This window comes from Rhinoraja longicauda, chromosome 41 (assembly GCF_053455715.1).
Source record: "Rhinoraja longicauda isolate Sanriku21f chromosome 41, sRhiLon1.1, whole genome shotgun sequence".
NCBI lineage: Eukaryota > Metazoa > Chordata > Chondrichthyes > Rajiformes > Arhynchobatidae > Rhinoraja > Rhinoraja longicauda.
In genome coordinates, this window is record NC_135993.1 from 7,346,438 (window position 1) to 7,359,143 (window position 12,706).

Genomic DNA, 12,706 nt, shown 5'->3' on the forward strand with positions numbered 1-12,706 from the left:
ACAGGTCTGAGAAGGGGGAAAGGAACCCAAGGACTTTAAGTAGCGGAGCAGCAGCTGGAAGAGTCAGCAGGATGGGAGCAAGGGGAGGCGGGGAGCACTGCGTTAAGAGGAGAGGCAAAAACAATAGCAATCATGTCTTGTAGCATCACCAAAAATCTAAGTGTCTGGTTACTCACAGTCAGACTAAAGCACAAGGAACTGCAGATGCTGGAATCTAGTGTAAAGATATTGCTGGAGTAACACAATGGGTCAGCGAGCATCTCTGGAAGTCATATGTGATAGGAGTAGAATTGGGCCATTCGGCCCATCAAGTCTACTCCGCCATTCAATCATGGGTGGTCTATCACTCCCTCCAAACCCCACATATGGGACATATGAGGACATGGATAGGCGATGTTCTGGGTAGGGACCCTTCCTCAGACTGATTTTCATGAGAGTGGCCATCAGAAATGGTTTGGATTGCAATCACGGCCAGCCCTACAAAAGTGATGTGCATCATTGATTTACACCAACTTTGTTGAGGGCAGAAGGATCAACGATTGAACATGGGACTGGTTTTCATCTTGTTATTACAGTCTGCCCTATCACCATGATTTCAAATCGACATTTACTGAAAATCCCTGGGATTAAAAGTAAAGCAGGTGACAGTTTTAACTTGGTACCATGATGATCCTAATGAGAATTGAAGACATTAAAACATTGTGAAAAATGACCAAGCAAATGAATCGGCAAACCGATGGAAAATATCCCAGGGTGATTGATGGAGGAGGGCCAGAGGACTGACTGGCACTAACAACACGACTTTTCTCAAGACCCATAATGAACGTGACAAACAGAAAGGTTTAGGAAGGAACTGCAGATGTTGGTTTAAACCGAAGATAGACACAAAAAGCTGGAGTAACTCTGCGGGGCAAGCAGCATCTCTGGAGGGAAGGAATGGGTGACTTTTCCAGGTCGAGAAGATGTTCTTCAGAAGAAGGCTTTCGACCCGAAACGTCACCCATTCCTTCTCTCCAGAGATGCTGCCTGTCCCGATGAGTTACTCCAGCTTTGTACAGAAAGGTCTTCTTTGTTCTACAATTCTATGTTCACCTGGAATAGTACGAGGTAATTTTCATCCTTGTGTCTTCTCCACAATATTTGAACAGGTTTCAGTTGAATAGTTCTAAATTGGAAGACTTTTGAACATTCTTCTCCTCAATGGAATCTCTCATACTTCACGTAGAAACAAGGAAATGCAAATGCTGGTTTATACAAAAGGACCCTTGGTGTGATATTTGACTCTGCATTAAAGTTTGACAAGCAAGTCAATGCTGTGGTAAAAGCCAGCTTCTTCCAGCTTCGTACCATAGCTAAAATCAAACCATTCCTCCAATTTGAAGACATTGAAAAAATTCATCCACGCATTCATTTCCTCCCGCCTAGACTACTACAACTCCCTATACGCTGGGATCAGCCAATCATCCCTGTCCCGCCTGCAATTGGTCCAAAACGCCGCAGCGAGACTCCTGATGGGTACCCGTAAAAGGGACCACATCACCCCGATTCTGGCCTCTCTCCACTGGCTCCCAGTACAGTACAGAATCAACTTCAAGCTCCTCCTATTCACATACAAAGCCCTATATCAAAAATCTTCTAACCCACCACTCTATCTCCAGGTCCCTCAGGTCAGCCGGCTTGGGGCTACTGACTATCCCGCGGTCTAGGCTTAAGCTCAGGGGTGACCGCGCTTTTGCAGTTGCAGCTCCTAGACTGTGGAACAGCATCCCTCTCCCCATCAGAATTGCCCCCTCCATCGACTCCTTTAAGTCCAGGCTCAAAACCTATTTCTACTCCCTAGCGTTTGAGGCCCATTGAGGAGGCGCTGTGAACTGTTTATGTATGTGCTGTTATGTTTGTGTGCCGAACATTGTATGTTCGTTCTTGGTACCTGAACTGATGTACAGCACTTTGGTCAACGTGGGTTGTTTTTAAATGTGCTATACAAATAAAATTGACTTGACTTGACTTGACCCAGAGTGCTGGAGTAACTCAGAGGGTCAGGCAGCATCTTTGGAGAACATGAATAAGTTTTAGGTCGGAACCCTTCTTCAGTCACTCTGGAGAACATGGATAGGTGACCCAAAACAATACCTGTCCCTGTTCTCCAGAGATGCTGCCTGACCCACTGAGTTACTCCAGCACTTGGTGTCCTTTTCTCTCAAACATCATCTTCATTAATGGATGTATGCAGTATGTAATAGTCTATGAAATGGATAGCTGTCCGTAATGGCAGTTTCTATACCTTCTCAAAGTCCAACTTTGATAGCCATTACACCTCGGGGATGGAATGGAGGAATAGCTTACGCACACACCGCACTCTGAGATAACAAAAACAAATCTTCCAAACACTGTTTCTTCATTAAATGGTCTTTATTAAAGTAGCACAAATTAAAAGAGTCAGTCATAACTTTTCGTTCTTATCAGCCGTTTCTTCTTCAAACAATACAGCAAAAATCGTGTAGTCGTTATCGTGTGGTCCTTGTGAGTATGGCTGGTGTGAGTGTGGTAAAAAACTGTGTTCTCTCCATCCCCCGAGACTAAACTGACCCACAATCTCTGTCCCTACACTAACCTCCTCCCATGTGGACACTCCCCATTACGTATCAAATCAAACCCACAAGCATGCAAGACAGAAATGGCTAGAAATATTAAACATAGCCATAATACAACGACAGTCATTAAATTAAGCGTAAATGGCTCCTACACTGACAATGGAGACACATGGAACTGCAGAAGCTGGAATCTTGAACAAAGTGCTGGAATAGCTCAGCAGCTCAGGCAGCAGCTGTGGAGGGAAGGGATCCATTTTGCCTGACGAGCTGTTACTTACTCCAGCAATAATGGTTTTGCCCACCTTTAATGTGTCATGATTCATTAATCTGGCAGGTTGGTTTGGTCTAGTTTAGTTTATTGTCACATGTTCTGAGGTACAGAGAAAAGCTTTTTGTTGCTTGCTATCCAGTCAATGGAAAGACTATGCATGATTACAATCGAGACGTTCACAGTGTACATATACAGGATAAATGGAATAACGTTGAGTGTCAGATAAAGTCCAGTAAAAAAAGTCCAAGGGTCTCTGATGAGGTTGCCCAGAATGGTACATGTTGTGGTCCAACTTTACAATGAGTGTTCCCTAATGGCAATTATCAAAGGTAGAATAAAACTATGGGATGGCTGACTTCTTCCCCAAGCTTAAGGGACATTAGCAGCTTAAAATTGTGAACCTGAGTAGTGATCAGTTATGCACCATGCACAACTTCATAACATTTGGCTGCTGCATTCTCTCGTACTAATATAGAACTGTCCTATATAGTGTGTGTATAAGACACTATAAGCTGCAGTTGGACCTGCAAACTAATCTGGTACACTAGGACCAGCCAAAGCCCACTTGCTGGGATTCAATAGCATTGGTACATGTACTTATGCAAATGTGGTTGACCTTCACTGCACTCAACAAAATGGCCTCTTTTGGATGATGTGAAATGGATGTTCAACAGATTGTACACCAATAAAAGTAGAGTGTTAAAAATAAGAATTTGGGAACATTATGCTGCTTTTGAGTTCTGGTTAAAGAAGATTATTTACTTTAGATCATTAGTACTGCACAAGAGAAAGGCTGACGTCACCAGTGACCTCCAGTTCATCAATCTGGTTCAGGGGCTGCAGCCTGTGGTTGTAGTTGAAGAGGTGCCTTCCATTAACCAAGATTTTGTAGCAGCTTGGTTGAACTATGATCTGCATCTGCCAAGAAAGAATTACAGATAAACCATGAAGGCACTTTACCAACACATCAAAACCTCTTTAAAATCCAATCAGACCAGACTTTGAGTCTGAAGACAGGCCCCAACCCGAAATGTTGCCTTAGCCATTCCCTCCCCAGATGCTGCCCGACCCGCTGAGTTCCTCCCGCACTCTGGGTTTTGCTCAAGGAACACTTTCTACAAGTTTCCAATGGGTCGCAACGTTGTAAATGATCACCTCTTGTTAGGGTTGATGGTTAGACATCTTATTCATTGTCATGTTCTTGGCATTGCCGCCTTCCCTATGTGTCATTTGGAAGGTGGGAAGGTAATCCACCTTTCTGATGCTGGTTCCTTCTGGAGAAGATGCTCCCTCGGTGCTGGGAGCACCCTCACCAGAGTTCCAGGATTTAGACTCAGCACCGATGAAGGATTGGCCATATATTTGCAAGTCAGTATGGTGTGCAGTTTTATGGGAAACTGCAAGGACGGCATGGTGGCGCAGCGGTAGAGTTGCTGCCTTACAGCGCCGGAGACTCGGGTTCGATCCCGACTACAGGTGCTGTCTGTATGGAGTTTGTACGTTCTCCCCGTGACCATGTTGTTTTTTCTCTCAGATCTTCGGTTTACTCCCACGCTCCAAAGACATGCAGGTTTATATGTTAATTGGCTTTTATATAAGTATAAATTGTCCCAAGTGCGTGTAGGATATGGTTACCCAGCCTCCTCATTGTTCTTGCTCAGTAATGGCAATGCCATTGAAAACCAAGATTAGATGGTTAGTCTCACTATCTTTTGTGGTGTGAATGGGTCTTATCACCCAGCAGCTCTTGTCTGAATGTTGTTTGGGTCTTGTTGCACACAGACATCGGCTACTTCATTTGCTGAGGAGCTGTGAGTGGAATTGAAGACAGTGCAATCATAAGAAACCAGCCGCATTTCTGACTTTACGATGGAAGAAAAGTCATTGATGAAGCAGATGTCGATGGACGGGCTGAGAACACTGCCCCAAGAAACCCCTACAGTGATGCCCTGAGGATGGAACAATTACAACCACTTTTCTCTTATTAGGTATGAATCTAACCACTAAAACATTTTCCTTTTGATGCCGTTTGACTTCAGCGTGGCCAACAGATGGATGCTGGCTGAATGGTGGTTTGGGCGAGAGAGGAATGTTGGCCAGGTTACAGGGCAAAGGAAATGTGAAGGACACTGGACAACAGATGCAGCACAGGTGAGGCAAGCAAGTTGGCCTGAATGCCGAAGAACTCGTGTTCTTCTTGGGAACCCATACCTTGGGATCTTTCAGCAGATTTACTAAAGTCTTTGCTCATTGAGCAACCATTGTCTCACATCACCAGAGAACCGCCTTTAATCTTGACCTCAGGTGGCGTCTGAGGGGAATGTGCTCCCTGTGACATATCGATTTCCCGCACGAACTCCGGTTTCCTCCCATGTCCCAAAGACTTGTGGTTTAGCAAGTTAATGAGCAACTGAAAATTGCCTCTCGGTTGTAGGTGAAACCGCAATCTAGGGGCAATCCATGAACACTTACACAGTTGCATCTTGTAACTTCAAGATTGATCAGGGTTTGTAGACAATAGACAATAGACAAATGGCCTACCCCTTATTCTTAAAACTGTGGCCTCTTGTTCTGGACTCCCCCAACATTGGGAACATGTTTCCTGCCTCTAACATGTCCAACCCCTTAATAATCTTATACGTTTCGATAAGATCCCCTCTCATCCTTCTAAATTCCAGTGTATATAAGCCTAGTCGCTCCAGTCTTTCAACATACGACAGTCCCGCCTTTCTGGGAATTAACCTAGTAAACCTACGCTGCACGCCCTCAATAGCAAAAATATCCTTCCTCAAATTTGGAGACCAAAACTGCACACAGTACTCCAGGTGCGGTCTCACTAGGGCCCTGTACAACCGCAGAAGGACCTCTTTGCTCCTATACTCAACTCCTCTTGTTATGAAGGCCAACATTCCATTGGCGTTCCATTGTAAGCATCACGACATTCAGATATTTGGAGGGTATATTGGATACATCAGATTAGGCCATTTGCGGCATTCCTTACTATCCCTTACGGATAACAAGGACTGAATGATATTCGATTTCTGCTGCTAATAACTAAAATGCCACAGTGATATTTAAACAATGACCTCTTAGTTTAGTTTTGTTTAGTGATACAGCATGGAAACAGGCCCACCGAGTCCATGCCGACCAACCATCACCTGTTCACACTAGTTATGTGTTGTACCACGCCTTCATCCACTTCCCAGGGACTCACGTTGTCGACCTCCCCGTGGTGAGCCCTGTCAACTGACCTCAGTCAGGTGAACGACAACAAACAGAGACAGCAGCAGCAGAAGCAGCTTCATAACTTCTGCTGCCTCAAACGCAAGAGGTAGAAGATCCACTTCCCAAACACACAGGATCATTTACAGAGGCCAATGAACCTACAAACCCACAGGTCTTTGGGATGTGGGAGGAAAGCGGAGCACCTGGAAGAAATCTATCTGGTTACAGGGAGAATGTGCAAACTCCACACAGAAAGCACCCGAGGTCAGTGTTGAACCCAGGTCTTTGGTATTGTGGGACAGGAGCTCTACCAGCTCACCATTGTGACGCCCTTTTGTTTTGTCACTCTGTTGCAGAAGGGCTACTTTTCCACTGTAAATACCGTGAGGGCACAGTCACCGTACACTGGATATCTTTCCTGAGCTGGAAATAGTTGACAACAGTGTTATCAAGGTAAAAGCTGCTGCCTCAAGGGCAGTCACCTAATCTACAGCATGTCCGAGATCCCAGAACCTGGGCCCTGCCCCCAGGAGGATGACGTACCTCAAACGTCTGGCCAGGCACAAATGGGAGGAAGGGCAAAGTTCGCTCCTCTGTACCCCAGTTCTGGTGGATCCTGCTGTTCCGCACCACGGCATTTTCAGCATATCTTTGATCGATGTGCAGGGCAATGTTATCAGCATACTTCGCTTTGAGGTTAATGGTAAACCTGGGGGGAAAAAAAACATAACCAAGCCCGGTGGATGATTGGGTTCAAGGATCGTTGGTAATCCTTAGGATTATTATGGCTACGTAGGGCATTTTGTGCCCTCAGTTCCCCAATCTTTCAAAAATGTATCTACCTCCGTTTTAAATACCTCCAAGATTCCAATCTTCACAACCTACTGGTTAAAAACTTCCAGAGATTCATCACATTTCTGCGAGAGGAAATTCCTACGCACCTTTGGTTTAATAAAACTCTCGAACTGGTTGCCACACTTTGGAAAGGATGTGCTCACGCTGGAGAGAGTGTAGAGGAGGTTCACCAGGATGATGGACTCAAAATGCTGGAGTAACTCAGCGGGTCAGGCAGCATCTCTGGAGAGAAGGAATGGGTGACGTTTCGGGTCGAGACCCTTCTTCAGACTGATATCAGGGGAGGGGGCCTGAGCCTTCGAGTGGGATGGTGGAGAATCGGGTGGAATTATACAGGAGTTTAGAAGAGACCCAGGATTTTTGAAACCGAGACTTTATATAAAGGATTAAACTATTAATGTTCGTAAAACACATTTACAGATCTAAAGCTACATCACAGAAATGTTTTGAACAAAACTTGACACAGACATAAAGAGATATCAACATGGGTGGGACCGAAGTGCCAAAACAAGAGGTTTTCTTCTTTAGGATGAGCCAGTTGCCTCATACACACACACACACACACAAAAACGCGCGAGCATGCACACACGCAAAAGCATGTACAAACACTTCAACTCCCCCTCCCACTCCCAGTCTGACCTTTCTGTCATGGGCCTCCTCCAGTGCCATAGTGAGGCCCACCGGAAATTGGAGGAACAGCACCTCATATTCCGCCTGGGCAGCTTGCAGCCCAGCGGTATGAACATTGACTTCTCCAACTTTAGATAGTTCCTCTGTCCCTCTCTTCCCCTCCCCCTTCCCAGTTCTCCCTCTATCTTCCTGTCTCCACCTATATCCTTGCTTTATCCCGCCTCCCTGACATCAGTCTGAAGAAGGGTCTCGACCCGAAAAGTCACACATTTCTTCTCTCCTGAGATGCTGCCTGACCTGCTGAGTTACTCCAGCATTTTGTGAATAAATACCTTCGATTTGTACCAGCATCTGCAGTTATTTTCTTACACAAAGCACACACATATATATACACGTGCGCATGCACATATGAACGCACACACAAACACGCGCGCATACACACCATAAAGAAAACAGAAAATGCTAGAACCACTCAGGCAGCATCTGTCGAAAGAGAGAGAGAGAGAGAGAGAGAGAGAAAGAGACGGGGTTAATGTTTCAGGTTGAGGAAACTCATCAGAACTTACTTGCGAGGTTTGCTGTTCACAGTCCCAACGATCTTTATCAGCTGCTGTGGACGGATGGGTCCCATATAAGCCTGGTACGGAACAACCTGAGGAATGACCCGAGGCATCCATCAGCATGAGCTCAACAGTGCGGACAGCTGAAGTCTGCAGGGCTGGGGCAGTATGGAGAGACGGAGCCAGGGAGAGAGTGAATCACAGGTTGAGGCAGTGCCAGAACAAGGCCAGAGTTGGCCAGTCACACCTCAGTACTGTGGGTGTGATGGACCATTGCTCCAAATCCAGTGCCTCTATCATCGGCCAGTGACACTGCTCATCACATGGAGGGACACAACATCTCTCAGTTTGGATGCGTGAATGGGCTTGTGTTTGAAAAGAATCCAGCGGCTCAGTGGGGCGGCAGGTAGCACTGATGCCTCCCGACACCAGAGACCCAGTATCAGCCCACATGGGTGGACAAAGGCCAGAGATGAAAGATGATAAGGAGATCAGCTTAGAAGAAGTCTGAAATGTGAAGCCAGAGGAAGGAATAAAGGTGGGCGGGGACGGAGAGAAGGGGAAAGGACAAGATGGGTGCATGCCATCAGGGAGGGCACAGGAATAAGAGAGAGGGGAAAGCAAGGATGGGTGTTTGTAGGTTACATGTTGACAGACAGATAAATGGGAGGGAGGAGATGGAGAGGAAAGTGCTGGGCAGTGGAGAGGGGGTCGATCTCGGGGAAAGGGACGGGTGGAGAGGAAACAAATAACTTTGGTAGAAAAGAACAACACTCTTAGGACATCTGAAAAGAAACTTACCGGATTAGACACAGTCACTTGGGCAGGTGTGCTCTGTAAAACAGCAACATGAAATGTTAGTACTTACTCCATGGGTTATAGTTGGAACACCAGTGCATCCCTGAAAGAAAGCCACAATATCTGGAGTCCATCACCGGGAAATATTATGAAGCAGCAAGGTATTGGATTTTCTGTGAGGAATTGCCCAAGAGGATATTATGAACACATGCCAACCAAGCCACGTGTGAATGTAATGTTCCTTAGAACCCATGCAGTTAACACCACTTTCGCCAGACATCCCAGGTTTCCGAACCTACTTTGCACCGCAGCCTGGACTCGAACCATATTTCCCGACGCTTTCCCACAAGCAGACAGTTATGTTGAAGATAAAATGCCCACTGAGATCACAGAACGTGTTGCGGCCAGCAAGGCACGTGTTAGCACCTGCTCGCGATCTCATTGTGCCACTGAGGCCCACACTCAGTCCTGACCTCGGGAGCTGTCTGTGTAGGAGTTTGCACCGCGCAAGTTTCCAACGTTTGTTCCAGTTTCCTCCCACGTCCCACACACACACACACACGTGGGTAGATAGGTTACACGGTCACTGCCCCTTGTATATAGGCGAGTGGTAAAATCTGGAGGGAGTTGATGAAAACGTGGGGGAGAACAAAATGGGATTCATACAGGGTTAGTGCAACTGGATGGTTGATGTCTGAGTGTGGACTCCCTGGGCCTTAAGGCCTGTTTACACGCTGTGTGACTCCACGGTACCTGTACCCCCAGGACAGTGAGTGATCAACCAATTCCCCAGCTCTCCTTGGTAAAAGAACCGGAAGGCATTGCCAAACCAATTCAGAAATCCGACCAAGGTTATGAACAAGAGAGGGATTTTCCCAATTGTTCCCACTTTTCTCACTTTGTTCCCTTCTATTGAGTCAGGGCATGGAAACAGGCCCTTCAGCCCACCAAGTCCACACCAAGCATCAAGCATCCATTTTTGCCACAACCCCTTTCCTTTGATATGCGTCAGATAATCAACCAATACTTTGATCGTACAAACCGTACATTTTGCATCAAACACCATGTACTTTGTATTATGATTTGTGCACCAGTATTATTTTATAATCTTGCTGCAAGGCAGACCATTTGGATCTCTGTCTTTCCTTTTTATCCATGTTGATATCATGCTTCAACCTTCTCAGTGGATAAAATGGTCTTCACGAACAGTACCAATTCTGCGGAGGATCTGATGACCAGCCTGCTACAGATGGAGAAACCAACTTGATTCGCTACATCAGATTTCTGCTTGTTGATATTTAATTTTGCAGAGATTTGGCTGCAATCAAAGCCACGCAGTGAGGCGCCATCACATTTAACATAGCAGTAATCAAATCACATGGTTGGATGTGATGCACCTTCCCCTCTCGACACTCAAGCGATCTGTAGCCCTGTTAACAGAGGCACTGCCACAGCCATGGGGAGTCATTATTTAAGAAGCACATCCACCGATCGAAAGAGTTGAATCTACCATCGCAGCCACCACTTGTTCAGCCCAATATCAGAAGTGCTAATCTGTTGGACCCAGACCCCCCTCCCTGTTCTGGAGAAGTAATTCATGGCAGACGGAAACGGGAGCAAAAAGGCAATCAAGACCCACCACCAGTTCATGCAAGCAGCAGGCAAATGCCATGAGTGTGGAATTCCGTGTGGACTGTCTCCTGGGAAGCCTGTTGGTCTCGGCTAACGAAGGGCAGGGGAGCAGGGAAGAGCACTGGACAATTTCCTGAGTTCTGTACCCCCCCCCCCCCCCCCCCCCCCGGCAGCAGTGACTCTGCTGGAGTGAGCAGCGGAGGAAAGAATTACACAACGCTACAAAAGGGACATTCATGCTGGTCAAGTTTGCACCATGTCTCCCCGTTAATGGAGGCACAGCAAAGAGTGGATCTAATTGATACTGCATAACAATAGACAATAGGTGCAGGAGTAGGCCATTCAGCCCTTCGAGCCAGCACCACCATTCAATGCGATCATGGCTGATCACTCTCAATCAGTACCCCGTTCCTGCCTTCTCCCCATACCCCCTCACTCCGCTATCCTTAAGAGCTCTATCCAGCTCTCTCTTGAAAGCATCCAACGAACTGGCCTCCACTGCCTTGAGGCAGAGAATTCCATACCTTCACCACTCTCTGACGGAAAAAGTTCTTCCTCATCTCCGTTCTAAATGGCCTACCCCTTATTCTTAAACTGTGGCCCCTTGTTCTGGACTCCCCTAACATTGGGAACATGTTTCCTGCCTCTAATGTGTCCAATCCCCTAATTATCTTATATGTTTCAATAAGATCCCCCCTCATCCTTCTAAATTCCAGTGTATACAAGCCTAATTGCTCCAGCCTTTCAACATACGACAGTCCCGCCATTCCGGGAATTAACCTAGTTAACAGTAGGTTGTCAGCCCCTCTACACTGAAGAAGGGTCCCGAGCCAAAACATTGCCTATCCATGTCCTCCAGAGATTCTGCCTAACCCGCAGAGTTACTCCAGCACTTTATGCTCTACGCACGATTCGAGCAACTGCAGTTCCTTGTGTCTACAGCCCCCGCAGTTTATGATTGAGTTGGCAGCTCAGCAAGGTGATTGCTATGGGTCACACAATCTTGCCGTAGATCCTCGAGTGGTTGTTTGGTCGTTGCCTCTCTTTCAACGGATATGAATAGGAAAGGTTTTGAGGGATATGAGCCAAACGTGGGCAAAGGGACTAGCTTAGATGGGGCACCTTGGTCGGCATGGACGAGTTGGGCAGAAGGGCCTGTTTCCGTGCTACAACACCTGACGCTTGCAGGAATCTTGCACATGGATAAGAATAGGTTCAGCACTTGTGATGCCTTCTGTGGTTACAGTAAATAGCTCGCCAACACTCCCTGTTTAGGTTGAGATCGGACGAATAAACAAGGTGGTGAGGTATTGGAGGGACCATGACATGTCAGGACTTAGCACCTTCAGGATTGGAAGTGAAATACAAACCAACTCCTGGTAGGAAAAGCCATGTCACCTCTGCATGAAGCCACAATGGTGAACCATTGAGTTGGAAACAAGCTCCAAATAATTCCCATCCCCACACTAACCTTTCTGTCCTGGGCCTCCTCCATTGTCAGAGTGAGTGAGTGAGGCCACACCCAAATTGGAGGAACAGCTCCTCATATTTTGGGTCGCTCACAACCCAACGGTATGAATGTTGAATTCTCAAACTTTAGGGAACTAATACAAACACTCCCATTCCCAACATTAATGGAGGGGAACGGAAGTCTACTTTATTTCTACGCTAGTTTACTATTACTACGCCAGTTTACTCTATTACTACGCTGGTTTAATCTATTACTATGCTGGTTTACTCTATTACTACACCAGTTTACTCTATTACTACACTGGTTTACTCTATTACTACGCCGGTTTACTCTATTACTACGCTGGTTTACTCTATTACTATGCTGGTTTTATTACTACGCCAGTTTACTCTATTACTATGCCAGTTTATTCTATTACTATGCTGGTTTACTCTATTACTATGCCGGTTTACTCTATTACTACACTGGTTTACTCTAGTACTACGCTGATTTATTCTATTACTACGCTGGTTTACTCTATTACTATGCCAGTTTATTCTATTACTATGCCAGTTTACTCTATTACTACGCTGGTTTACTCTATTGCTATGCTGGCTTACTCTATTACTATGCTGGTTTACTCTATTACTACGCTGGTTTACTCTATTACTACACTGGTTTACTCTATTAC

The 12,706-nt window shown here is 46.1% G+C and overlaps 1 protein-coding gene across 2 annotated transcripts in view; it reads right to left on the reverse strand.

Moving 5' to 3' along the window:
• Window positions 1-2,393: 2,393 nt before the first annotated feature.
• Window positions 2,394-12,706, reverse strand: part of LOC144611865 (galectin-8-like) — a 37,029-nt gene continuing 26,716 nt past the window's right edge. For both annotated transcript variants that reach the window (XM_078431175.1, XM_078431176.1), the window contains 4 exons: window positions 8,937-8,969; window positions 8,142-8,227; window positions 6,634-6,799; window positions 2,394-3,783 (listed from right to left, as the gene is read on the reverse strand). In XM_078431175.1, the coding sequence (XP_078287301.1) occupies window positions 3,637-3,783; window positions 6,634-6,799; window positions 8,142-8,227; window positions 8,937-8,969 (432 nt within the window). In that variant the 3' untranslated portion in view covers window positions 2,394-3,636. The remainder of the gene's footprint in view (window positions 3,784-6,633; window positions 6,800-8,141; window positions 8,228-8,936; window positions 8,970-12,706) is intronic.